This window comes from Colletotrichum siamense, assembly GCF_013390195.1.
Source record: "Colletotrichum siamense strain Cg363 chromosome Unknown KSG_Cg363_contig02, whole genome shotgun sequence".
Taxonomy (NCBI): Eukaryota; Fungi; Ascomycota; class Sordariomycetes; order Glomerellales; family Glomerellaceae; genus Colletotrichum; species Colletotrichum siamense.
The window spans coordinates 2798256-2823347 of NW_023501015.1; the positions used below are offsets into that span (position 1 = coordinate 2798256).

The window sequence follows — 25092 nt, forward strand, 5'->3', positions numbered from 1 at the left end:
TGGATGGATGCGCCCCTCCCCCCCTCCCCTGCCTTCACATTACCCACCAGGAGGAGGAGGAAGACGAAGGAAAGAGACGTAGCCACGGATAAGTTTATTCCTCTTCGCCTGCAAGTCTGCTTTCCCACCCCTTGCCTCTAGCGCATCGGACCTCCTCCATCCTTGTAGCAGCACTGGCTTTTTGGGCTGTCTGTACCGTACCGCACCTTAGCTTGCCCCTCTCACCCGTCCGTCCTTGCACGTACGCTTCGATCACCTGTTGGACGAAACTTAAAGACGGTTGTGTCCCCCTCCCAGACATTGCGAGACGAAGGTAGCTCGGACACCCAAACCGTCGATCTCCTGCCTATAGCGTTCCCGGTTTGTCTTTGGTATATAGTTCTTCTGGCCCTTTTACACCTCTGCTCGGAGCCTCTCGTTGCCTCCCCATGTACGAAAGATCGTGACACCGAAAAACGAATCCCTCGACATCGCCTTTTCCGTCACCTCCCTCCCCTTGCGACGACCACCCGAGGGCATCAACACAGATATCGGGACATGATGGCTCCAATGGTGCTCCCCCGAGCGGACCCCGCCGGGCTGCACACGGTAGAGCCTTTGGCGGGCACGGTGATGAGCGTCATCATCTGTCTGGTTTCCATCAGTATCATCTCAGGCTTCATTGGTATGTGGATATCGCGGGAAGCGGGTGGATCAGTGGGGGCCACGACCGGGATGCTAATGAGACCTTGCAGCCCAAAGAAGTTCAGCGATAAAACAGTGGAGGAGGATACCATTCGTGGTGTGGTGTAAGTCGAATACACGGCAAACCAGTAATGCAGGGAGGACAACACATACTAACGACAGCCTCAAGTGGTGCTATTAATCTATCTCGACTCATACCTATTCGTCTTCGTCACCGCGGTTCTACAATTCGCCCTCGGCGTCAACACGAACATCCAAATCTGCGACGGCGCCATTCTGCTATGCCTCGTTTGTTACATCACGACGAAAGTGTTGATCTACCTGTTCCTGGTTGAGAAAGCAGTGCGTACCCTGTATTTCGGGAAAGGAGGTTGAAGGATGGGAAATTGGCTAACAGTCTGCGAAGCACATTATTCGAGGCGCGACGAAGCCACGGCTCAAGTCGAAGCTTTACATTTTCAACTCGTTTGGCATGCTGGGCGTCTACGCAGTTATTGCCATTCTCAACTTTATCTTGTACGCGATCCGGAAACAACTCCAGATGGACGACAGCTAACAACGCCACAGCCGAATTACTAGGATAGACGACGGCCAGTGCTACATTGGTATGCAGAAGGTCTCGATGATCCCTCTCATCTCTTTTGACGCCGTCGTCAACGTTTACCTGACTATCCTCTTCCTCATCCCCCTCAAGAGTAAGTCTCATCTACCCAGTCTACAAAAGCGCACCAACTAATCCACGAACAGGCCTTTACTCTTTCAAAAACTTCCCCAAGACTCCTGCCAACGTCCGCTTGAGGACTGTCGCGTTGCGGACGTTCGTTGGTGCCCTGTGCACGCTTACCAGCAGCATCGTGTAAGTCGCGGGCAGATAACATGATTTAAGCTCAAAGTTTCTGACTCGCTCCAGGAACCTGACTGTATTGATGGCTCTTGACGGTGAGCCCGGCTGGGTTTGCCTCATGTGCTGCAACAGCGATAGTACGCTTCCCACCCAACCATATCCCTGCTTTTCATCGGCTGACTCCATCCCCAGTCCTCTTCTCTGCTGTTGTCGTCCAGTGGGTTACAAACAAGGATAACGCTGCCACGCAAGGCTCCTCAGGAGGTGCATCGCGCAGCAACGATGCGAACCCGTTTGTGGTCGATGATTTCCGTGGTGGACCTGAAGGCGGCTACTCACCTCACATCGCCCCGAGCCAGAAGCACGTCATGGATGACATGGGAGAGATCTCGCTCGACAGCGGCACCCGTTCCGAGTTCGCCAACAGCGACAAGGGCTCGAGCGAAGCGGAACGCCAACGCCACGCCTCTTCGGCCAGCACGATACCATCGACCGGCGCCGTGATGGTGACGACGACTATCAAGCGCGAATCGAAGCCCGGGCCGGCTCTTTTCGAGGAGATGCAAATCGAGGACGGGTACACAGCACCGCCCAGTAACGCATCATCTAGACCGATGAGCGGCAGGGATCAGGAATTTGATAACTACACCAGGGGATCGCGGACGAAAATCACGGCCGGCAAGCGTTGAGTGAGGACGATCAAGAAAAGGGCATTCCCACTGCTTTTGTTTTGTCACAGGCGGCATCATATCCAGGGATCGCTTTCCTCATTTCCCGGCGCGCAACGGTTCCAAACCTACACACAACATCATTGGCGTCACAACGGTTGCTTTTTCTTTTCTTTTTGGCGGATCGGACTGCCCTCACGGGGGTTCTAGGACGAAAGACACTGGAGTCAACATATTTCCTTTTTCTTGATATCACGACATTATGAGCTCTACGATGGGCTGCATGTCTTGTCTTTGTTTCTTTTTTCTATCTCCATCTATATACACGGGCAACATGGTTGTTATTGGGTGACGGGCTTGGTATTGGATAAGGTTACTGGGGACATACACGAGGATAACCGGAAATGACGAATCTCTACGGCTCATATGAACTCTTTTGGTGTTTTGGCAAGAGAACAGGCTCACTCTTATGAGGACGTGGGAATTCTCAGGACATGGGGTCATTTTCCGCATGAAGAGACAGCGAAAATGGCGATGGGTAGGAAAATGGGGTTTCTTGCACCAGTCACGAAAACCAACAGGGTTGGACGGATCAGCGATCCGCAACGTTACGCCGCGAGCATTAGCAGCAGCACCGGCTGCAATAGTCGAGACCAAAAAGTCTTATCAGAATAAAGTATTACAACACGTGAGAGAAACAGATCCAAGAACCTCGTGTCCTGCAGTGTTCGTCGCGCATTACGTGGGCCAGGAATGGGACCCCTTCGCCACAATCTCGATCAAATAAGCTCACATCTAGTGACTGAACATTTACCTTTTGGGACTTTGGGACGTGATTTGCTCTCCAGAGAAGAGGAGCCAAGGCGGCGCCATTCACTAACCACAACTAATGCCAGACCGATGGACTGCTGCAGCTGCTGCAGAATCCGCCACCCAAGTTTAGTCCGGATTTCCCACGTGCTTGATGTTTTCGCCTCTTCCTTTCACATCTGCCGAACGTGCTTCTACGGCTCTTCTAGCGAACCTTGGACGTTTTGTTGCACCTGGAAATCGTGTCGAGCGGCGGCGGGACGCCATGTGTCACACGTCGTACAACATGTACCCGAGTGCGCGGGCGTCGGAACTTGACTTCCATGCCACGTTTTATTCGTTTTTGCCCTCTTTTCTATGTATGTATGTACTGCTTTTGACCCTAGTGTCTCGTAATCTCAGATATCGCCCATCCTATGAACGGGGATGAATGCGACCAGGGAGGCAGGGGGCCTGGGGTCAACACGCGCTTTCGGGACGTTGATTGTAATGCGAAAGGAGGATTCAACGCATACACGTGGCTCAGAGATCCTCCGAAATCTTCGCTCTCTCTCATCGGTCAGACCCTTGCTACTACTACTACATCTACGAAGCGATTTACCTCATGGAGTAGGTATGTAGTCAGTTGGTCGAAGAAGCCAAATAAAGAAAAAAAGAAGCTCTGGAACTCGAGACTCGGGCCTTCTTCATCGGGAGCTGAAAACAATGCGATATTGCGGCCTTTTTGTCCGCTCCCAAAGCGAAAGCGCCCGTTTCACCCATCAAAGACCAGCCACATGAAGAAGGGCTGCCCTGACCTGCCCTTCAGAATTACTCCCATGACTCTGCTCGTTGTCGTTTTCTCTACGAGCTTTCTGGCCGCCCAAGTCATGTAGGTGAAGCTGGGGCTTGAGCTGCGCCGTAGCAATCGTCCCAGTCCCCAAGGCCAGGAAAGCCTGTCGTTTCCCCGGTCTTGGCTACCTTCGCGGCCCCTCTGTTCCGTTTACCTTGCCGCTGCTCCACTCTGCGTGCGGGTTGTTGAGAACGGAGGGTCCTTCGGGGGAGGAGGAGGCATCACCCATGGAGCTTATCCGCAGTCGACGAACGTCGAGTCACCAGAAGCAAACAAAGTTGCATTCCTGACTCTGGACGCTTGGGCGCCTCAGCCTGCTATCTCTCTCCCTTCTTCACCGGTGTTTGCTTGAGCTGCGCAAGAGCCAAGAATTGGCCCCTCGAGCTGTAGGTGTTGTATGATTTTAACTCGGACTACCGCTTCTCGGGATTTGCTACCGTAGCAGAGAAGAGCACGTAAGCGCCTGTCTCGTCTAACAAGACCCCTTGTTTATCTCTGAGGCCTGTCTTCCGGGCAACGTGCATGCTTGTCTATGGTCGGTTACATTGCTGCGTAAACATGATTGAAAACAGCAGCTGCGTTGGTTTTGAGAGAAGGGTGCGGGCCCATCAAAAAAAAAAAAAAAAAAAAAAAAAAAAAAAAAAAAAAAAAAAGCACTGCACCGGGCTGGGCAGACTCTCTGCAAAATCAGAGATGGTGACATCTTGCGCATTGTCCTGTTGAAGCATGGGCATGAAGCATTGGGCAAGGCCCGGGCAGCAGCTATTCTGCGGGCATTGGCCCATCTTGATGGGGACTCCCCCGGATCATTCAAACCGCATGCAGGGCGTCCGTGTTAATCCTCGCGAATTCTTCGCTCTTTCTCGGGTCTTGACAGCTGACTTGGGGCATTTGACAGGATGCATTGGCTCTCTCTCTCTCCCTCGGCAAACGTTCCGAACCGACGCTTATTCGTTTCCTACGTGCCGAAAAAGAAGAAAGGCACTTTCTATTACACATGTCAGGGAGGAGGAAGGGAAGCAGTGTGTGCTTGACTGGCAAAGAGCACCCAAGAAGAAAGAAGTATGTTCTTCTTTGCATCTCATTCGGTCAGAACTTCTACCTCGCACGCACCGTTGGATTACGAAAGAGTAGCAGAAGCAGCGACCACTCAGAACGAGGAAGCACTGGCGTGGTGGCGGGCACCTTGTCCAATCTTTTCTCCCTCCCCCCAAGCAAGCGAGGCGCAATACAAAAAGATGGGATAAAGTGTAGCGGGAGGGAGGGTTGATGCGTCAAACTCTAGCATTGCGGGCAAAAAGCGTACCGCCCTCGCAGTGTCCGCGCATCATCACGCAATAACATCCCAAAACGGCAAGTCGATGGAAAACCACATGGAACGGTTTGTATCTTCGCGTGTTGGAAAAGTTCAAGGGTAGCATTACAGAAGGACAAACCAAACGAAGAGGAGGGGGGGAGGAGTGAGGAGGAGGAGGGAGGCGAAACGAAGATGAGATTAGAGATCTATCTACCGAGAAACCCAGATCTGCCGTATCCCGCAGCGTAGCTTCGCTCCTTCGTACTAGGCAGCCAGCACCACGTGTGGCGGTTTGCATGTAGCCAGTCGGAAGCGATGTTTGTGGTGTTACCGTGGCCAAAAGGACGAGGAGGAGGAGGAGGAGGAGGAGGAGTAGCCAAAAGGCTAAGAAGCTCTTGCTCCGCCCAGTAAGCCATTGAGTGCGGCGAATACGGTCCCAACCGTAGGATGATACTATGTAAGCAAGTATGCGGCGCTAAGGATGCATGGAAGAAGGGTAAATAGAAGCAGGCTCGGAAAAGTGTAGGGTTGGGTTCTTGATGGACGGGTCGTTTTGGAGGTGAGAGCTGATACCACGTCAAGACGGAAAAGTCAGGCTACAGCAGACGTCAGGTCAGCATACTATGACATCTGAAAGCTACCATCGCCCTCCAATGTGTCGCTGCGCCAAGGAGGCGTTATCTCGCATGTCTCGCCAGAGCCGCACCACGTCTCGTGGACCTTCCTCTGATATGCCGCCGCATTGAAGAGCCGGACGGAAGCGGCGTGGGAAAGAAAGATGGCAGGACTCGACAGTGGTATCAACTTACACCAGCCAGACACTGCCTGCCATCTCTTCACGCTCGCGTGACATGCCGGGTTCATCTGCAACGCAGCGTTGTCAATAGGGAGACCACACGAAAGCCGCTCCTACCGCCGGCCTATCCCCACATCACCGACTCAGGACCGGGGGAAGTTGTGTACAATGTCTCCAGACTTCAGCCCCTCCCCCGGTCCAGCTCGGAGCGCTGCGACGTATCCACACCGAGAAATGTCCCAAGCTCCCTTCCCCCCCCCCCCCCCTTCCCCTCCATCAGCCGGGGAATAGCGGTCGGTTCGACGTGTGCAAAAAGTATCCCTACTTTTCGTCTCATCGAAGAAAGCCAAGAGGCCAAAGAGACGGGAGAAACATCCTTCTTCATGCACCGTCCACCCCTGCTACGACGTGCTTCCCCTCACGAGTCATGTATTAAGCCCAGCTTCTACGCTACGCTTGTCTTCCATTATCTCCTTCTCTGGCTCACTTACATGTGCCTCCATCCCCGTTCTCCGCACACACATACACACACACATACATCGACCAACCGCACCAGCCCAACCAACAAGAACGCAAACACAGCCCAACGCAACTCTACTCGACCTTTCCGCCCCCGGCCTCCCTGTCTTTCGACTGATTTTTACATCATTCCTGCCTTTAGTCTTTTTCGTCCGTACGTGAAGGTTGCGTCGGAAACCCTCTCCGGGAACGAAGCTTCGAACTGGTTTTGAGGCAGTTTTTCTACTAGTCTACCGCGCCGCTACCTTGCCTTCGCCCTGCCCTGGCTCGTCGTCTAGCTGGCTGCCTGCGTTGCGTGCGCACAGCTGGATCTTTCCCATGCCCAAGGACGAACAACTGTAGAGGTCTATCTAATGTATCCGAACGGCATAACTTGGAGACCGGACATCGGCTGAGTTTCCTGCAAGTGCGGAACCGCATCAAACTTGACCCCCTCCCCGTCTGGCTGACCACTAACAAAACGGTATGTGTTATTTACGATTCTTGTTGCATACTCTTTTTAAGCTGTTGGCCAGAATATGTATCTACAACACATCCGAAGCTAGCATGCAATAGAGAGTTGGCTGGCTCTGGCTCGAGGACCTATGTTTACACACAATCCGCCCTCGTTGGTAGGCTATGGACACACGCGACGACAGCAGCCACCAATTTTACGCAGAGTTTTGGACAATGTCAGACATCGAGACGTCCCATCATCGGCATGCCGTTCAGTCGTCCGGCGCAATGGTGACACCCACACTCAACTCACACACTCATTCCGGCAGACCACTGGTTCGTTCGGCAATATTACCATTGGTGAGAATTCACCATCAATATGATAATGGGCAAATTTGACCAGAAATTCTCGGCCGTGGCGACAAACTGCCATTGTCAAACACATGGCAAATGGCACAATGCCGTCGATCACGATCTGATTTTTCCTCTTCGTCCTCAACACCATCTTTTCCATCGCTCTCTCCCTGAAGGGCCGGATTGGACGCAGGCGACACTAGTTCTCTGCACGTAGCGTGTCAAACACGTGTGTAGAATACCAAACCGGCGGTGAAGAAGAACATGGCCCGGCATGATGGCACCCTCAGGCGGCGGCCATTCTCATCTCCTTCCTCCGTCCGACGAGTCTTTGACCTCTGCTACACCATCACGACTGCCGTACTATGCATCCCGTCGGTCTCCCCTTTCAAATTTTGAGATGTGGATTCGTGACAGGTCTAGCACGGAAAGAGCGGCACACCGGCGCCGAAGCTCTGTCTCTCTCGTACTTCCTCAGCATCGCCGAAAGGCAAGATCTGAAAACGCCGAAAACTGCACCCCTTTCCTTCCCTCTCATGTCCGGTCGGCACACCATAATCTGCGCACCATCAGATTCATCTCTTGAACCTGCGTCGGCCTGAACCATAGTGGACGTTGCCAAAACGTCTAACTTATCCCCACTACGTGACGTGAAATCGTGTACCCGGGGTGGTTTATCCTATTCTGGCACTCTTTCGCCCCACGGTAGCATCATGATCTGCAGACGTGTACATCATAGCCATCAACCCTGAAACCTAATTGAAGACGGATGACAGTTCTCACGAACTCTTACAAACCTCGTTGCCTTCCATACATACTCCGACCCACCAAGACGGCGGCCATAGAAGGCGTTTGTCAGCAAGGAAGCGTCCCACGCAGGGCAGTCTCCATATATGGAGGAATATGCGTAATGCCATAACTCTAACGAGTCTCTTGAGTTTTGCATTTCCCCTACGTATGACCCCATACAAGCATCGCTGCGACTGCTCAGACGGCTCCCACCTCGGGCCTTTATCCCGGAAAGCTAGAATGATGAAGAAGAAAGATGGAAGTTGGCAAACAGTCATGGCCAATGAGACAACAAAGGCATACAAGGCTTACCTGCTGTAGGATCACAGGTGACACAGCGGTCCCCCCAACAACAAAGCTGTACGTCAAATCTAGAGGGCCTTCCTTCATCTTGCCTTGGCCCTACCTTTACTCTAGTCCTTTACTCTAGTCTTCACTGTGTGTCCACCACCACTAAAGGAAATGTCTCGTACGGCCCGATCAACGCACGGGCTCGTGACATCCGGCGGAAGTTTAAAATGTGTACTCGCGCACACAGGCTGTTTGTGTCACCTCTCCCCAGTGCTCTAAAGACTCGGAGCGGCTGGTACGGGCCACGGCAGACAGTGGGCCTTGTGTCTGTGTGTCTTCGCGGGAAGGAACAGGGACTCGGAACAGCTTGTGACTTCGGGACCGAACCGTTTTTGTTGCCATTGGCAATTACCCGTTGGTTGGCGGACCGCACACCTCTTCCTTCTACTCTCACCGTTTGGCCGAAAGATCAACACCGTTTTCCCCCTCTACAGTAGCAGCAGGGCCCAGCTGCACGGGTCCATGACAACAGAGTTCAAAGCATCGTCACAGCAAGGACTTATGGAATAGGACAGCAATTATTCCGTGCTTCTTCTTCGGAGTTAGTTAGCACATGGCGCGGACTACAATGGGGTTCAATGTTTGTGGACGAATGACGTGGTCTTGGCGTAATGCCTGGTATTCCATTCCATGATTGTTTGTCTGATCGTAGCTCGTGAGTCTATCCTTTTGGTTCCTCGTAGGATCGTCCAAGAGCCAATTTCCCTTTTCTATGCCTCAAAAAGTCCGCAAACACCTTGCGTCGGGTATCCCATATTTTTGAGCCAACCCCGAAGCGAAAAAAGGAAGCATCCTGTGGGAAAATATCCAGCGAGTGACCACCCCCAGATGTGAAAAAACGAGAGTCCCGAAAAGGAAGAAAAGTAACTGTATGTACAGTAGAAGAAGAAGAGAGAAAGTGCCATCCACTTTCACAAAGTTGTCCACCTTGAACCCCAGAAACCGAAGAAATGCCTGCCCATCCCAAAAGTGAAGCGCGCTCAAGAATCAAGTGAAGCTGACTTGGAACTTCTTAAGCGGCAGAGGCGTAGGTCTTGCCGAGGGCGCTCAGGCCGGTGCCGGAGGTCAGGACACCATCGCTAACCATGAAGTAGGAGTAGCGGTCGAGGTAAGAGACGGCATCCAGCTTGGGGACGTTGGTCTGGACGAAGCTGGAGATCTGGTCGTCGCTGCCGAGAGGAGCGAACTCGGTGAGCCAAACAGGCTTGTTGCCGCAGATCTCGTGGACGGACTGGAGGTGAGAGAAGAGGGTGTCGGCAGCGTCGGAGGGAGAGTACCAGTGAGTGACGCAGAAGTCGTAGGCGCAGCCAGCAGTGTCGCAGGCAGAGACCCAGGCCTTGAGCCAGTCCAGACCCTGGCCGGCGATGTTGCTGTTGGTGATGGCAGGAGAGCCGATCTTGACCTTGCCGGAGTAGGGGTTCATGTACTTGACGTGGGCAGTGGCGGCGGTAGCAGCGTCAAGGTTGGCCTGAGCGGGAAGGTCAGGCTCGTTGAAGCTCAGGATGTGGGTAGAGCCGGCCTTGATGGCGGCGTCGGCGTTGGCGGTCCAGCGGGCAGTGTGGGTGTCAATGGGTCCCCACAGCATGGGGACGTAGTTGAGGCTCTCGGAGAGACCGTTGGAGGAAGAGTCCCAGTTGTAAGCCCATGAGCACTGCTCGCAGCTGTTGCCGCTGGAGAAGAAGTTGCTGACGAGGCTGGCCGAGTTGTAAGCGAGACCACGCTTGCCGCCAGTGCTCGAGGTGCTGACGGTGCTAGCGGCAGCGGCCTTGGAGGAAGTGGCAGAGGTGGCAGCGACGTTGACGGCAGCAGCCTGGAAGACAGCAGCGGAGGAGGAGGAAGCCGGAGCAGCCTGCTGGACCTTGGGGGCATAGGAGGTGACCAAGGTGGTGGTAGGGGCAGGAGCAACGGGGGTGGGGGTAGGGACCACGACGATGCTGGTGGAAGTGGTGGTAGAGGGAAGGGGCGAGGAGGCAACCTCAGCAACGGGCTGCTGGGCAGCAGGAGTGGGAGTAGGAGTGCTGGGGGGAGCGTTGCCCTCGGTCTCGGTGACGGTGACCCAGTGGGTGACGATGTCGTACTGCATGGCACGCTTGTCCTGGTGGGCGTGACGGTGAGCGTTGAAGCCCATGGCCTGCTCGGCAAGAGCCAGAGTGGCGGCGAGGGAAAGAGCCTTCTTGGTGTACATCTTGAAAGTCGTCGATGGAGTTATCGGGTTTGGTGTTTTTTTGTGTTTCGAGGGGGCGTTTGCGTGAGTAGTGTCTATCGAGAGGTAGGTGCTTGTGAAAATAAGCTGTTGACTGTTTCTTTCCCGAAGATAACGAAGACGCGCGAAGTGCCAGCCGCTAGAAGGAGTGGTGGGTATATCGAAAGTTGATATCCGTACTCAGAAGGAGTGGTTATTGCTGTTTTGGTTTTCGGTCTGTCAAAGACGCGAATAATGAAAGTGATGCGGTCGTTGTTGGAATTGTTAGCTGGACAACGGACTGCGAAAGCAAGGTCGAGGCTGGCGACCGAAGCTGAAGGAATGTGTTGTTGGCTTGGGAAAGGGAAAGACGAGCCGGTTGATGGTGAGGTGAAGAAGGGGAAACAAGAAGAGAGTGTGGGGGAAGGAGGGCAGTTTAAGAAGACTCGGGAACTGGGTACTGGGGGGGAAACAAAAACAGGCAAGGCAGGGACGAGGAGGTGGAACGAAGGAAACAACTGGTGAAGTCGACGGGGAGGAGAAGGAGCGAGCGAACGATCTGTGGGTGTGCCGTGTGCCAACGCTGGCTAGACGCAGGAGCGACACGGGAGGAGGTGCGGGCTGTGGGTCCCGATGGGTCGGGGCTGCAGGATAACGGGGCTGATTCACGATTCACCACGAGGGATTCGGGAAGGAGCTGGGAGGGGTGGGCACCGGCACTGACTCTGGACTCTGGACCTGCCTATCCGCGCAACTCCCTCTCAGCCGGCGCCAGGCACAGACAGGACAGGGCAGCCGGAGCTCTCTCTGTCCACGTCTGGTCGCTGAGGTGGACACAGGGAAGGAAGCAGGGGGGGTGGTTTACGACGGCCCGGACGTATCGCGCTTTCCAGGAAAGGAATCATGGTGCGGTAGTGGTTGCGTACCGCAGGGAATTGTGGATGCGCCAGGACGCCAGCACACGCAATTCGCCAGTCGCGACGTGACTTCCTCAGCTTTGGTTTACTGATTTTTCATCCTGCCATTGACCTCTACCACACACCAAAATACCCGAACGCCTCAGTGACTGGCAGGTGGAGCATCCGCCGTCACTGTCGTGGTGGTCGATGGAAGGTCAATGGTGGTGGTCTTGGAACTTGAGTGGTGGCACAGATGGGACGGAATTGGATTGTGGAAACTCCCTTGCGCCCCCGTGTTCCCCTCCCCCTGGCAGTTCATCAGGTCTTTCTTCGTCTGATTTTTCTTTGAGTCTTTTTTATTTTTTTTTCTTCGTTTTTGGGAGGGGGGATCAGCGCCTCGCAGGCCCATGCTTTTTTTTTTGTGGCACCCGTCATGGGCTTCAGGGCCTGGACAGTCTGGACTGACTCTCTGGCAACCGCTCAATGGCAGCCGAGAGGGCGGGACGCATCCGCGAATGCTGCTGGGGTGGCGTACCGACGCAACTCCTTTTCGAAGGAACATAGTGTATTTTTAACCGTGTATTGTATTGGATTACTGTGTACTTGTGCTTATCCTTTCCTCGTTCGTCCCCGCACCGTCCCTATTCATCCCCATCCCCATCCATCCCCTAGAGCAATGCGTACGCTTGTCGAAGATCAGCGTACCACACCGCATATCTCAGTTCTTCAAAGGATTTAAGGCGAGCTTTATCGTTCTCGCTATCCTTTCTGCTATCCATGAAGTTAGCCTGTATTTAATAGTATATAGCTATAAGGTTTTTGCAAATAAGGTGAAGGAGATCCTTCCTTCTAGGTAATATGCCAGGCCTTCTAAGCTTAATTTCAGCAGCTAGAAGGGCTATAAGCGCTCGTTCTATATTGCTGCCTGCTAGTAGTATGCTACGCCTAAGAACGCTATTTCATATCGCACAGCACCTATTCATAACATCATTTATAAAGCTATAGCCAGGGTTTTGTTATCATATAGTGTATAACACTGCTACGTAGAACTTTAGCTTATTCTTCTTATTATAGTGGTCTTTATATCTATTGAGATTCATGCTGTTATGCAGTCTAATGGCTGATGTAGTGAGCTGGTTGTAGTATGTTTGTAGATACATCTACTAAGAGTATTATGCTTAAATTTCTTACATTTAAGCAGCCTATCTACCTCGCAAGGTATCTTAATGAAGACCTAAATAGTATCAATACCTTTTGATCTTAGTGTTAGTTTTGCGCAAAGGAAAACTCATAAAGTGTTGAGTATAAGATAGGTACTCTAATCGTGTGTAGAAAATTTCGTGTAATGTTTAGGTGGCTTACGCCACTTGCTACCAAGGTACTAAGTACCGACGCAACGACCTGATGACAGAAGATTACCCAGGGCTTCCTCGACTGTTGCATTGGAGTTGCTGCCCAGAGCGGAGACTTCAGAAACTGCCGCGGTGAATCACGGTATCACAGATAGCAGGTTCCCCGTGCAGACGAACACTCGGGAGCCCACAGTGACATAACTCGCTGGAATTCTGCGTCCTAGTCACCTTCAACGGCCAACCAAATGTACGGATACCGAAACAGAAGGGGGCAGGCAATGAACAATCCCTTTCTTCTTTGGCTATTTGCCTCTATTCCTTAATAGTTGGAGTCTCGGTTTCACTGGTCTTCGATAATCCAGATCCCCGGGCTAATTACGGCTGCTCGGCGTCAAACGAGGGAGAAACAAACAGTCGCTTTTTTGGCTTGTTTTACATTGCCGCCTACAGAGTGCCTTCACACCATCCATCACGTCCATACTTTATCCTTCCATACCTAAGTGCTCAACATGCTTCCTTCCTTCCGTGCTTCCCTCGCCAGGGCAGCACGAGCCCGGCGCATGCAGCAAGAAGAGGGGAAAGAAGCAAAACTTGGCAGGGTCGAAAACTCGTTCCCGTCAGCCTCAGTGGCCAACCAGGAGGCGAATCGAGCAAGAAGCGCCATTTTCACCCCTGGCTTATGCAGGAACGGGGGGCAAAATGCTGCAGGAACCGGAACCGCGGCGCAACCTTGGAACACCGGGCGCCAAGGATACCTCGGTGAGAGCTACTCGACAAGGTACACCTCGGCCTTGTCGTCCGCCAAAAGATACGAGCCAGCAGCCTGCACCACAAGTCGTCTGAATCAGCCAGTTCCTTGCTTATCCCCTCAACCGTCCCTGTACTATGCAGTAGTCCCCACCAAGTCCAGTCGGCGGCTGCCAGACCATGATGCACCGCACAGGCTGGCAACAGGCACAGGTGGCAGTCGATGGTAGGTAGACATGTCAGAGCCGGTGCGTGTTGTAAGCGTGATGCAGGTAAGAATCATCATCAGCACTCTCGGCCGTCTGTTTCCCGTCTGCGCTACACTGAGGTGCTTGACTTAGTACGTTGTACCTGCATCTCCGCAACTAATTAGGTTCTTGCAACCCTAACGTTTGTTTTTAGGCCCGTTGCTGAGTGCAACTTGATTGAGCCTTGACCTTGGGTCTGGACGGATACTCAGCAAAAGACTCTGCAAGTCTGCATGTGAAATCCTGGCGAACGGCCTCCACCACTTTCTTAGTTGTCCTGCTATTGCTCACAGCAGTTGCTCGGAAATCCCTCTGTTTTCGCCTCCCTCCTCACTCATCCAACAAACTTCTGCTTGGCTGCTTGGACTCGTCACCATTGCCTTGGCTCCGCTCCCTCTCCTCCCCTCTCCTCACCCATCTTGGTCCTTCTGCGCCATCACCAGGGAGACGTGTGCAAACAAACGACGAGAGCCACCGCCGTTTCCGGACATTGCCGCCTCTTCGTCCCTTGCCAGGCTCCAGGCGAAGCCTCATCGTCGACGAGTCACCTACCTCGAGGCTTCGACCATTACGCGAGACCCTCAATCCTCACTGACGAAGCCTTCAACGGCTCAGCTGGCCTGGCCCCGGGTTGAAGGGCCCGCCCTACGACGCACACAACCTGGTGTGCTTTCGTATCGGTCCCGCAGCTGCCAGCATCGGATGAACAAAGGATGACAGAAACGACAACATTGGACGGCAGCCCCGCGCTTGGGGCAACCGACAAGACTGATGCCATCTGCGAGGGAAATGGGACGAATGCGAGGCCACTGAGAGCACGATCAGGCCCACCCTTTGGACCCGTTTCACCACTTTGGGTTGGCTCCACGTTGTCGTCTTCCTCTTTCTCTTGAGCCTATCCCCTTTTGCGTTTAGTACGTTACGTGGAACCAGATGGATCGACTGGGACCAGGCCCAGCCCGTCCACGTCCCAGCCCTTGCCCGGGACTTGGGCGACTCGACTTGGAGTTGGACACGGCCGACTCTTCCAGTCCCCGACAACGTCAGTTCCGGCAGGGCCAACCCGCAAGCCCCAGGGTGCCGGCTGTGAAACCCTAAGCGAGATGAGCTTCCGCCGCCACGGGGCAGTTGTCGACCACATCCCATCGATTATCCCCGAAACTTGGCGCCCATTCTGGCATCTCTCTCACTTTTGTCTGGTCCTCTCTCCACGGCGCCCAGAGCCGCCCACATCCCTCGCCCAGTCCGACCCGGTGCCTCCCCTGCCTGCCGTGCTGCCCTGTCAAAGGAAGCTGATGATGACCAGCTCTCCGGATCAACCAAAGCTTGGTGGTCCAACGGGAGTTCGACCTCGTCCCAAATCCCCAGCAGGGCGTACCGGGATGCGATAACCTGGACACCACTGCGCCACGCCGAAGCTAGAGCCTCGGAATGTCACCCGGGTCCATTATCCGGGACTGCCATGCCGGCCGCTGTTCTTGATCAGGCCAATTACTACCGGGCTGGACGCTCGGGTCACTGTGGTTGATAAAGGCTGAAGTCGACGTCGATGGAAGCACGACTCAGAGCCCTGGGCCGCGCAACGCAGTTCATTATGAGGAACAAGAGGCTTTTCGCCGTTCAGTAGTTCAACCATCGCGGCGTACGTAATCACTCGAGCTGTGCCTCTTGCCGCAAACGGCTGCCGCACTCAAACACCGAGTACTTTCGTTCGACGCTGAGGGCATTTTCCACGTTGTTGATTCCCGAGGTGACCTGGCTTGCCTGACAGCGCCCTAACCAAGCAGGCAATCATCCGCGCCAATGTCTTACAATCATAGGCTTTAGGCCTTGGTATTGTTCTCCATTCTCTAGGCTGAAATCTGTCGGTTGGTGTCCGTCATCTGCGCTTGTCCAAACAGGCTGTCTTACTTGCATGCTGCACGCCGCACGGGAAGGTTGCCTGCAGACACCCTAAAATACCGACATTCCTTCAAAGTGTCATTCTCGTCGTTTCCTCGCCGTACTGCCGCATGGAACACAATTCCTCCCAGCTGCATGCATTTATATTTATTCAAGTCTTCCCTTGCAGGACCAGCCTCCCTCCGGCTTACGGTGGCTATGATGCGGGCGTTCGCAACGTGTCAGACGCTGCAAACCGGAAGTCGGCAGCCATCATCCGATCTCATCTACTGATACAAAGGATGCCATCCATAGCATGGGATGCTGAAATTATTAAGGAGTCCTCCAGTGACGTTGTCGGCAGCATGATGCCGAGAGAACGGGCCCCACTAAATCGGAAGTCAAAGAAAGGAATGAGTTGGCTCGCGGTACAACTTCAGGGTCCTGGGAGATCAGGTGAGTTTGGGGAGAGCAAACCAGCTGCGTCGCACCGCTGCTTTCGTCGTCGCCAACAATCAGGGTAATGAGACTTTTGCAAGCCCTCGAAAATATGGCTGAGGCCTAGGCTAGAGTTGTCCTTCTGCTCAACCTTCGGCGGCCCTTCTAGTCCCTTTGTGAGTGTTCAGCAAGGACAGCTTTCCATTTCCATCAAGGGGGAAGGCGGCTCTAGCTAAGGCTATTTCGAGGCTATCCTAAATTCGCATCCGTCGCATCGAAAACTAACAATGGCATGTCAATAATTCCGGAGTAGCGTCTGGCCCTTCTACAAGCCTCGGGATATAAGACCATGATCGTGTATGGTTAACTGATTCTGAGTACAAGTCTGTGTTGGAACAGACCGACCCCACAAAGTGAATACTTACCTCCTATGGCAGAGCACAAACACGCTTAAATTTAAGCGGGTGCGCCATGGCCACGCACACAATATGAAACCTTGCATTTCTTACGACTCAAGTGAGGAGATTGACTACACAAGCCAAAATCGTCAAAAGAAAAAAAAGGGCATCACCAGGATCGAAGTGCAAAACTGAAAGGACCGACCGCGGTTCGAACGCGGGGCCTAGAGATAACTGCGTGGAACTGCAATCTCTCGCTCTACCACTGAGCTATCGATCCAGCTGCATCTGCGGTTTTACGGACCCTGGGGCGCTTACGGAGCGCACGCGCATGCCGAAGCGGGTCTTCCGTGTACCTACACGGAAGGGAACCTCACGATATTTGCACCGCCGCGACGATGCCCGCTTGGTCGCACACAATGTGCCGTTTCCAAGACTCGTTCGGTGAGCAGCGAGCCATATCACTGGTTCTGTCGCAAGGCAACTTGAAAGGCTTCATTGCGCACAGCCCCCACAAGACAGCCACCAAAGCTGAGTGACGATCTGGAGGGGCCAATGAACGCTTAGGAATGATGCATCTAAGACCTGTAGCGGGCTGAAAGTCACTCCGACACCCTGCCACGATGACAATCTTGGACGCTACCACACGTGACTGTGCTTGGCTTTCTTGGGTGCTTTTCAGGCGATGGGTTCAGCGTCAGCCCGTTGTCGACGAGCCGTTGAGGCGATGGAACAAGCTTCTTAAAACGTCTAGCACGGCGATTCGTTTCTAGCTGTCAGGCTCTTTGAAAACGACGACACATCCATCACTAACTCCCCCGAAGTTAGAACAACGAGGACATGGACGTCACACACCAAGGCATCCCGATTCAACCTGTCTTCAGTCTCAATGAGTATGACCTCGGGCCGGCCTTCACGGACGAGGACCTGCTTCTCGGAGACGGGGCCGCGTACTCTAGTGAGACGCTGTCCGCCTCTCCCCCGACGGGCGCCTCTTCGGCAGTGGCTGCCAATAACTCACGTCCCGAAATTAGCACGTCCAATGCACCGGTTCAGAAGCAGAGGCTTGAGCGAAGAGGACATACGAAGAGCCGAAGAGGATGCTTTAACTGCAAAAGAAGGCGGATCAAGGTACTCCATCCGTCTTTGAATTATCTGGGGCCGGTTGGCCTGACCGCTTCCGCAGTGCCAAGAAACGCGCCCATCTTGTGGTCATTGTGTCAAGACCGGTTTGAAGTGCGAATATCCAAGCATGCCAACCATCATACACCAGGTACGCCAGGCGTCAATATTTCGAGTACGGCAGCTGATGATATTCTCCAGCCTCACCACCAAGTTCCGCTCTTTAGCTTGCAGGACATGAGGTTCTTCCAGCACTTCATGCTCCAGTGCTACCCGCACCACCCCATCGGCAACGAGAACATTTGGACCCACGAGATTCCATGCTTGTCTCAAAGCGTACGACCCTGCTCGCTCCCGAGGCATTTGTCACGTTCACTAACGCCTCCACAGCACGAGTTTTTAATGCACGCCATCCTCGGCATGGCGGCCTGCGATCTAATGGCCCAAGACCCGAGCCTGTTGGCCTTCGCCATGGCACATCGTGTCAAGGCCATCAAGGCAATCAAGAAGTCTCTGGCCGAGCTTCCGACCAAGGGGACCAACACAGAGCACGCCAACGCGCTCGTAGCCACGTGCTTTGCACTGACGTTCCAGTCGACCAGCTTCGAGGATGGCATGGGCGAGTTCATGACCTTCATTAGAGGCATTCTCATCATCGGCGCGCAGATGATGTGCAAAGGGATCAAGCCCGTCTTCGTCAACATGCTTGACCAAGATTCGCGGGCGGTCTTGGAGCCGAAGATGGTGAATCTTCCATTGATACGGCAGGAGTGGGCTGACGGTGCGGTTGAAGCCATTGGTGCGTTACGACATCTGTGCCGAGACGATGTTGAGATTCAGTACTATGATATCATATACGAGTTGGCGTGCAAGATGCATACATCATCCTGGGAAGGTACCGCAAAGTCTCTCTATCTGCCCCGATACTGAAGAGTCCGCCAAAAGAATAAGAAGCTGACCTGAGCGGAACTCGAAAAGCGTACAGAATGATCTCGAAACACTACGGCTGGTGGATCCAGCTGCCACATGACAAGTTCCAGCGGGTCATCGACATGTCAAACATGACGATGGTTCTCCTGGCTACTCACTGGATCGCCGCTCAGCTAGTAATGGCGTCGGTTACCAAGGCCGAGCATGAATGCCGCGAGAAAGCGCCGCCGAAGAAGGAGACGGACAACCCTGAGGACACGGGCAGCATTGTCCGCTGGCTGAGGTATCTGAACAGGCAGATAGACCATGAGCACCTCATATACAACCAGTGGCCGGTGTGGGTGGAGGACCAGATGAGTCGGGATCACTTCTTCTTTACAAAGATAGAATGAATGATCCGGTGCTCCCTCAGATACAATGACGGATAGTAATCACAACTTTGGTGCTATAATCTTACATCTCCTCTCGTGTGCTTGCAGCCCGCAAGACGTGCTCGAATTCGCCGGTAAGAAGCCAGCCCTACAAAGATTGCAAACTCCACTGGATCACTCACGCGTGCAGACGGGTAGATCAATCACGCAAACTCAAGTTCCCACACGGCGAAAACGACATGTGAGCAAGACAAGGTTTGTTCTTCCAGGACCATGGCAACAATACCGCCGATCCTCATCACCGCTCTAATCGTCGGTGCGGGTACCCGAGGCAGGATGGGCCCCACCCGGCCCGGCACCGCCTCCACCATCATCTTGACGCACCGCCCGGACGCCCGGCTTCTCATTGGCTGAAGTGAGCAAAACGAGCAATACGACGGCCGAAAGTGGGGCCGCTGGAGAATGAGACTCCAACCATCTCACGTTTGAATTTCTGATGACCAAGGCGACCTGGAGAAAAGCTTGATTTTCTGCAATTTGGCCAGCGTTCCAGGAGGCAATTGGAAGACATACGATCAATACGCTTGGTGACCAAGCACGTGGCGGGAAGGCGCATAGAGTTCTCCCTGCCACTTTCAGCTCTCAAAGCTGGGACGATGAGGTGGCTAGGCAGCTGCGCCTCTGGGGTCGCTCGTGGAATCTCATGGGACACTATATGCTTCCTGCCCCAAGTGGGTGAGGAAGCGAATGGGCAATGTCGGATGGACGATTGCAGATTGTGAGGCGCTGCCATTTACCGTATTTCTCGTTCTTTCTTCACGGAGGCCAACCTTTTGAAATCAAGCATACCTTGGAGAGAAAGGCCAGCTCATTTAAGGCGTGCTTCCCCGTGTCCTGAACAACTTCGTGTCAAGAGGCTTTGCATGTCTATCATCCAAAACTTTTCAAAGACCCAACAATACTAGTACATTACATCGTCATTTGAAATTTCCCACCTCTTCAATAGCAAAGTTAACCATGTCTACGCTAACCGAAACACCTCGACCCGTTTTGCGCACATCGTCCCTCCCGTCGTACTCTTCAGCGACAGAGCTGCCGTCTTCTTCTGCCGTGAACCTGACAGAGCTATCGCCGCGAACACGGCTCTCAAACTCGCCGCCAACCTACGATGATGCCACAGCCCGTTCGTTTCCCAATGCTAGCATCAGACCTCCTCCAAACACCCCGGATTCTCTCTCCTCTGACAGCTCTCCATCTCGAGCCGACGAGCGCTTCACACCCACAGTGCAATTTCAGATCGAGTCCTCGGGAAAGCATTGGCTTTCTTTGCCGAGAGGGACAAGGCCAGACCCCATCCCAGTCTTCCGAGTCGAGGAGGGGCGCTGGAACTGCTCCACGCCAGCCTATAGGTCCCTCCGCTTCTCACGCAGCGACAACAGCTGTATCCTGATACGGGGAGACGATGCGGCTCAAATGCCCGTTTGTACAACGCTCTACCGCTTCGGACCAGGAAAGCCCCCAGTCTTTCGCTTGCAAAATGAAAATTCGTCACTGCATGGCTCTGCAGCAGTGACAGAGATATGCGAGGAAGATTCGGACCTCCAAATACGCTCAAAATCCTTGACCTCCCGCACCCAGGTCCTCAAAACCCCATGCGGAACTTTTCGATGGCGCTACGCTTCCCGCAAAGAGCGCGCCGCTGTCGACGGTGCGGACACGCTACTCATCTGTGAGCTTGTCCAGCAGGCTATTCCTGCGAATGGGATGAAGACAGAGGAGAAGGCTTCGCGCGTCGCTCAGCTCGTGCGCGGGGAGAAAACAAGAACGCCGGGGACCGGAAGGAGTACGGCCGGCAACGGGGGCCGGCTGATGATGGACTTGTTCAGGTGGACGGATTTGAAGAATGGTGGCAAAGACACTGTAGAATGCCTCATCGTTGCAAGCTGTATTTGTATGCTGAAGAAGGAGGTCGACAGGAGAAGAATGCATCAGCTGATGGCTGTTGGAGCTGGTGTTGCCATTATAGCCTGAACCTGAGGGAACTTTAGTATTCATATCATTGGTCGTCCTGTCCATTTAAAGAAGTCGAACTGGATATGAAGGATAACATAATGCAGCTGTTATTAACTCGACATTTACGTAGAACAATGCTCACTTGGGTATATCAGCCAGTAAAAAGTAGTTTCACATAGAATTTGTAGCAGCTAGACAGACAAGAGTATAACTAGCGTCAAAGATTGTGATTAAGGTATTTCGAGGCATACTCTCCGTCGTCAGGGACCACTCATCACATTCTGCAATTGATTCTAAGTAAGCGGCAAGGAAAAAGTGCGATAGACGACGGCGGCTTCAAAGCGTCCCTTAATTATCATCGTTCTTCCATCACACAAGACTCAGAGAAGAGGGACAGCAGAAACAGACGCTAGTGCGCATGATCTACCTTGATAAAAAGACGGAACAAACTTTCCAAACATGTTCTCAACCAAGCCTTTGGACTCAGCTAGCAAGTCAGAATTCATCGAAACAGCGCCATCGAGACTATCCTCCGAACCTCATCAATATTTGAAGCTGGAGTCGAAGCTTGCAACATGGCAATCCTCGTTATCTTAATGTGACTATAGCGAGACGCGCTGCTTGACGAAATATGGCCGGTCTACACTTCCTGCGCACCATCGTCATCGTACACGGTAACGCTAGGAAACTTGTACAAAAACCACAGAGCCTGAACAGAGAGAAGTCGAGAGTTTCGAAAGCAGAAGCTCGTGTCGCCAGTGTGGTGCAATATAGTTCTACTTGACCGACAAAGGAAATGTATTTTTTTGATGCACAGTCCTATCCCATAAACATTTACACGATGCTTCTACATCCGCCTCCGACTAAGGTATCACGCATTATACCAAAAAAAGAGCCAATGCAGCACCCGGCCCAAAGCCATGTTGATCACCAAACGAAATCTACGCGAGACATCTACATAGGGTTCACCCACACAATCTACATTTGTCGAGTTTCTCGTCACTTAAATGAGCTCCTGGCGGATAGGCTCACCGGTGCCGTTGATAATTTCCCAGGCCATCTTCTCCCCGTTCAGCCTCTCCATAGCACCGCGGTACTAACATGTCGTTAGCTTTCTGTCACAGTTCAAAGATCGGCGTCAACTTACAGCGAACACAAAGTTCAACACAAGCGCAGCCATCATCGCGACGCTGATAATCAACGGCCCGACGAGGTTATCAAAGTCCTTTCCGCTGCGGTCGATAATCATCTTTCTCCGGCTGTGCATCATGAAGTATCCCCACATGCCGGCAAAAACGGCGATCAAGATGTAGGCAATACCCATGACCTCGGCGAGGAAGTTCTCCCCAGCGGCGGTGTACAGCGAGACGGCCAATGCACCCAAGAGGATGCAGATGTGCTGCCACTTGAGGAACGTGCGCTCGTTGGCCAGCCACACCTTGGGCTCGATCTTGAGCTCGCCCGAGTTCTTGAGCCACTGAACCGGCTCGACAACACCTTCGGGCAGCTGCACCTGATTCTTTTGTGCTCTCTTAGCCTTGGAATACTTGGACAGGGAGAAACCGGGGAGGACGGAAGACAGCGTGCCATAGCTGCGCGGCTGTTGGTCACCATTCTCCTGATTCGAGCCAGCTTGCTGGTTCTCCGTGGTGCCCGCTTGCCTCGAGCGAGCGCTCGCCTCGGCCGCCATACGGTTGGCGAGATAGGACGCGCCGGCCGGCGAGCTCTTGGAGACCTTGTAGGAACTGACTTTGTTGCCCAAAAAGCTGCCGACGGCCTGCTCATCCTCGGCGCGCTGGGCCCGACGCTGCTCCTCAGCCTCGAACGCCTTCTGAGGATCCTTGCGGATGTCGGCTTCCAGATCGCTGAGCCAGAAAGGAAGGCTGTTGACGTAGTCTTCAAAGAGAGAGGCAACACCGTGAACGAACTTGGAAAATCGTGGAGTGGGATGAACCAAGTGGGAACCCATGAGATCCGCGACCCACGCAGGACGCTTTCGGTTGGGGTCTTCCTTGAGCTTGATCTCCAGGATGGCGTAGGGGAAGCGAGAGACCTCGCTCTGGTTGATGGCCTTGAACGGATAGGTCACGTTTGAACCGTCAATATCGGTGCGGTGCCACTCGGAAGGGTCACGGCAAGGCCTATCGCAATCCAAGGTGTCCTCGCGAATGAAGGCAACCTCGGTGTCGATCGAGATACGGACGCGGTCGTCAGCGGGTTTCTGGAAGGCGGTGCGGGCGTAGTTGGCGCGAAGTACGGGCTGGAGCTTGTTCTCTTGAACGAAAGCCTGAAGCGCCTGGACGGTGTTTTTGAAGTTTTCAATTTCCTCGGCCTGGACGCCTTGTCGCTCCATCTTTTGCACCGTCTTCTCCATCTTGTATGTTCCGTCGATGAACGGCTTGATGTACTTGTCTTTGATCGTGAACTTGCGCTCCTCGCTGGATCCCTGCTCTCCGACAATCTTTTGCTCGATGAACAGGTCAGGCTTGGAGCTCAACTGTCCGTACCAACGCACGCGCAGTGAAGAGGCCTCGGCCTTGCGCTCCACCTTCTTTCCATAGAGGTCGAACTTGGGGCTGTCGAAGTAGAGCGACGTAATCGTAGGGTCGCTGGAGCCGTCGAGTTCCCTGGCCGACTGTTCGCTGTAGACAAGCGCGGGAAGCCGTCTCATGATGTACGTCTTCACCTCTAGCAGGTTGTCCGGATGCACCCAGAACTTGTGGGCAGTGTACCTCTCTCCGTTATGCGTCTCGCCTTGGCTTTCCAGGTCCAAGGGCTGCTGATCGGCGCTGCCCTCGTCAAGTTGTTGGCGGATAGCGTAGTACATGATGGATAGCTTGTTGAGCAATGGCGAGTAGCCCTGCTCGGAGTTGAAGGGCCGCTGCGACAGGCTCAGCTGCATCATCGGGCGCACCTTGTAGCGGTCGCCTCTCTTGCGATCGTGCTTCTTGACGATCTTGAGGAAGCCCGTGTAGTTGATATTGCTGTACTTCTTGAGCTCCGAGATCTCGGTCGTGATCTTGTCCAGCTCCGCTTCAATGTCCTTCAGCTTCTGGGCCGTCGCGGCGTCGGGCTTCTTGGCTTCGGACCCGTCCTGCTCCTCCCCCTCACTGGCCGGCGGCGCCAGATCCTTGAGTTTCTCGAACGCGGCATCGATGCGATCCTTCAGCGCGTTGAATGTCTCCTCCTGAAACTGCGCGACTTTCTCGAGTTGGGTGTTGAAGATCTCGTCGCAGAATCGGTTCTCGTCCTCCTCGGTCCACGCGACATCCTCGTCGTCGTACTTGTCCTCTCGCAGAAGGGACTTGAGCTTCGCGTAGTCAATGTACTTGTCTTTCCAAGGCGCATAAATGGCCTGCCGCAAAGTCTTTCCGAATCGCATGGTGGGCTCGTGGCAGCGGCGGCTGCAATTGCTGCTAGGGGCTCTTCGGGAGGGATTGTTGGTGAAGCTGGCGAGCTGTTTGTTTATCGGTCGTCGAGGGATTGAAACGGGCCAGTGCACGTCACAAATTTGCCTAGATTTTGTTCTCGATCAACTAGATCCGAACCGGCAGGCCTAGAAGCAGGAAATTTAAAGAGGCAAAAGTACAACGGAGAAAGAGAATAGAAAAACAAGCTTCGGCCGTTGCAAGGTGATGTCTGTCGCCTTGGTCCGTGGCAGCTGAGGCGCGGCCCCACACGCCTCTCCCCGTTGCAGCATCACAAATCCACCGTCCCGCTACCTACACTACTAGCGCAGAGGCCATTGCCCTATCAGCTGCTATGCTCATAGGCACGTGTGTTCGCTACAGATGCGGACGTGCAGCAACGAAACCCGCAGCTACCCCTGTTTTCACTGCAGCATCCTCGCTGTTCGCCTCAAAACATTCGCGAGCTGCAATGCGACCGAGCCACGGTTCCACGTCGGATTAGTATGAAATCTCTTTTGTGTGTGAAGAACTTCTATGTTCGTAACGAACGACTATTATCATTATCGTTGAAAAACCCTCGAAACGATCCATCCAGAGGGTGACCGAAGTCCAGGGTCTGAAAGCCGCAAATCCCCTGAGCCAAGCCGTCTAACCCACGCCGAAAGATTCCGTTTCCCCTTTTTTTTATCTCGTCAATCCGTCGTTAGTCCGTGAAAAAGAAA

At 53.6% G+C, this 25092-nt stretch overlaps 4 protein-coding genes across 4 annotated transcripts; 2 read left to right on the plus strand and 2 right to left on the minus strand.

The window, feature by feature from the left end:
* Window positions 1–540: 540 nt before the first annotated feature.
* CGCS363_v002724 (uncharacterized protein) lies at window positions 541–2217 on the plus strand (the record flags this gene model as incomplete). Its single annotated transcript, XM_036634573.1, has 8 exons — window positions 541–664; window positions 735–788; window positions 854–1026; window positions 1091–1200; window positions 1252–1379; window positions 1432–1540; window positions 1595–1665; window positions 1721–2217. The coding sequence occupies 8 exons, from the start codon at window positions 541–543 to the stop codon at window positions 2215–2217; spliced, it is 1266 nt and encodes a 421-aa protein (XP_036500262.1).
* Window positions 2218–9391: 7174 nt separating this feature from the next.
* On the minus strand, window positions 9392–10564 carry asl1-0 (Alkali-sensitive linkage protein 1; the record flags this gene model as incomplete). Its single annotated transcript, XM_036634574.1, has 1 exon — window positions 9392–10564. One exon carries the CDS (start codon window positions 10562–10564, stop codon window positions 9392–9394), a length of 1173 nt encoding a protein of 390 aa, XP_036500261.1.
* Window positions 10565–17776: 7212 nt separating this feature from the next.
* Window positions 17777–18968, plus strand: CGCS363_v002726 (Sterol uptake control protein 2; the record flags this gene model as incomplete). The annotated part of the gene is made up of 4 exons (XM_036634575.1): window positions 17777–17797; window positions 17848–17982; window positions 18037–18541; window positions 18625–18968. The coding sequence occupies 4 exons, from the start codon at window positions 17777–17779 to the stop codon at window positions 18966–18968; spliced, it is 1005 nt and encodes a 334-aa protein (XP_036500264.1).
* Window positions 18969–21963: 2995 nt separating this feature from the next.
* Window positions 21964–24342, minus strand: VTC3 (Vacuolar transporter chaperone 3; the record flags this gene model as incomplete). Its single annotated transcript, XM_036634576.1, has 2 exons — window positions 21964–22056; window positions 22108–24342. The coding sequence occupies 2 exons, from the start codon at window positions 24340–24342 to the stop codon at window positions 21964–21966; spliced, it is 2328 nt and encodes a 775-aa protein (XP_036500263.1).
* Between the last annotated feature and the right edge of the window lie 750 nt (window positions 24343–25092).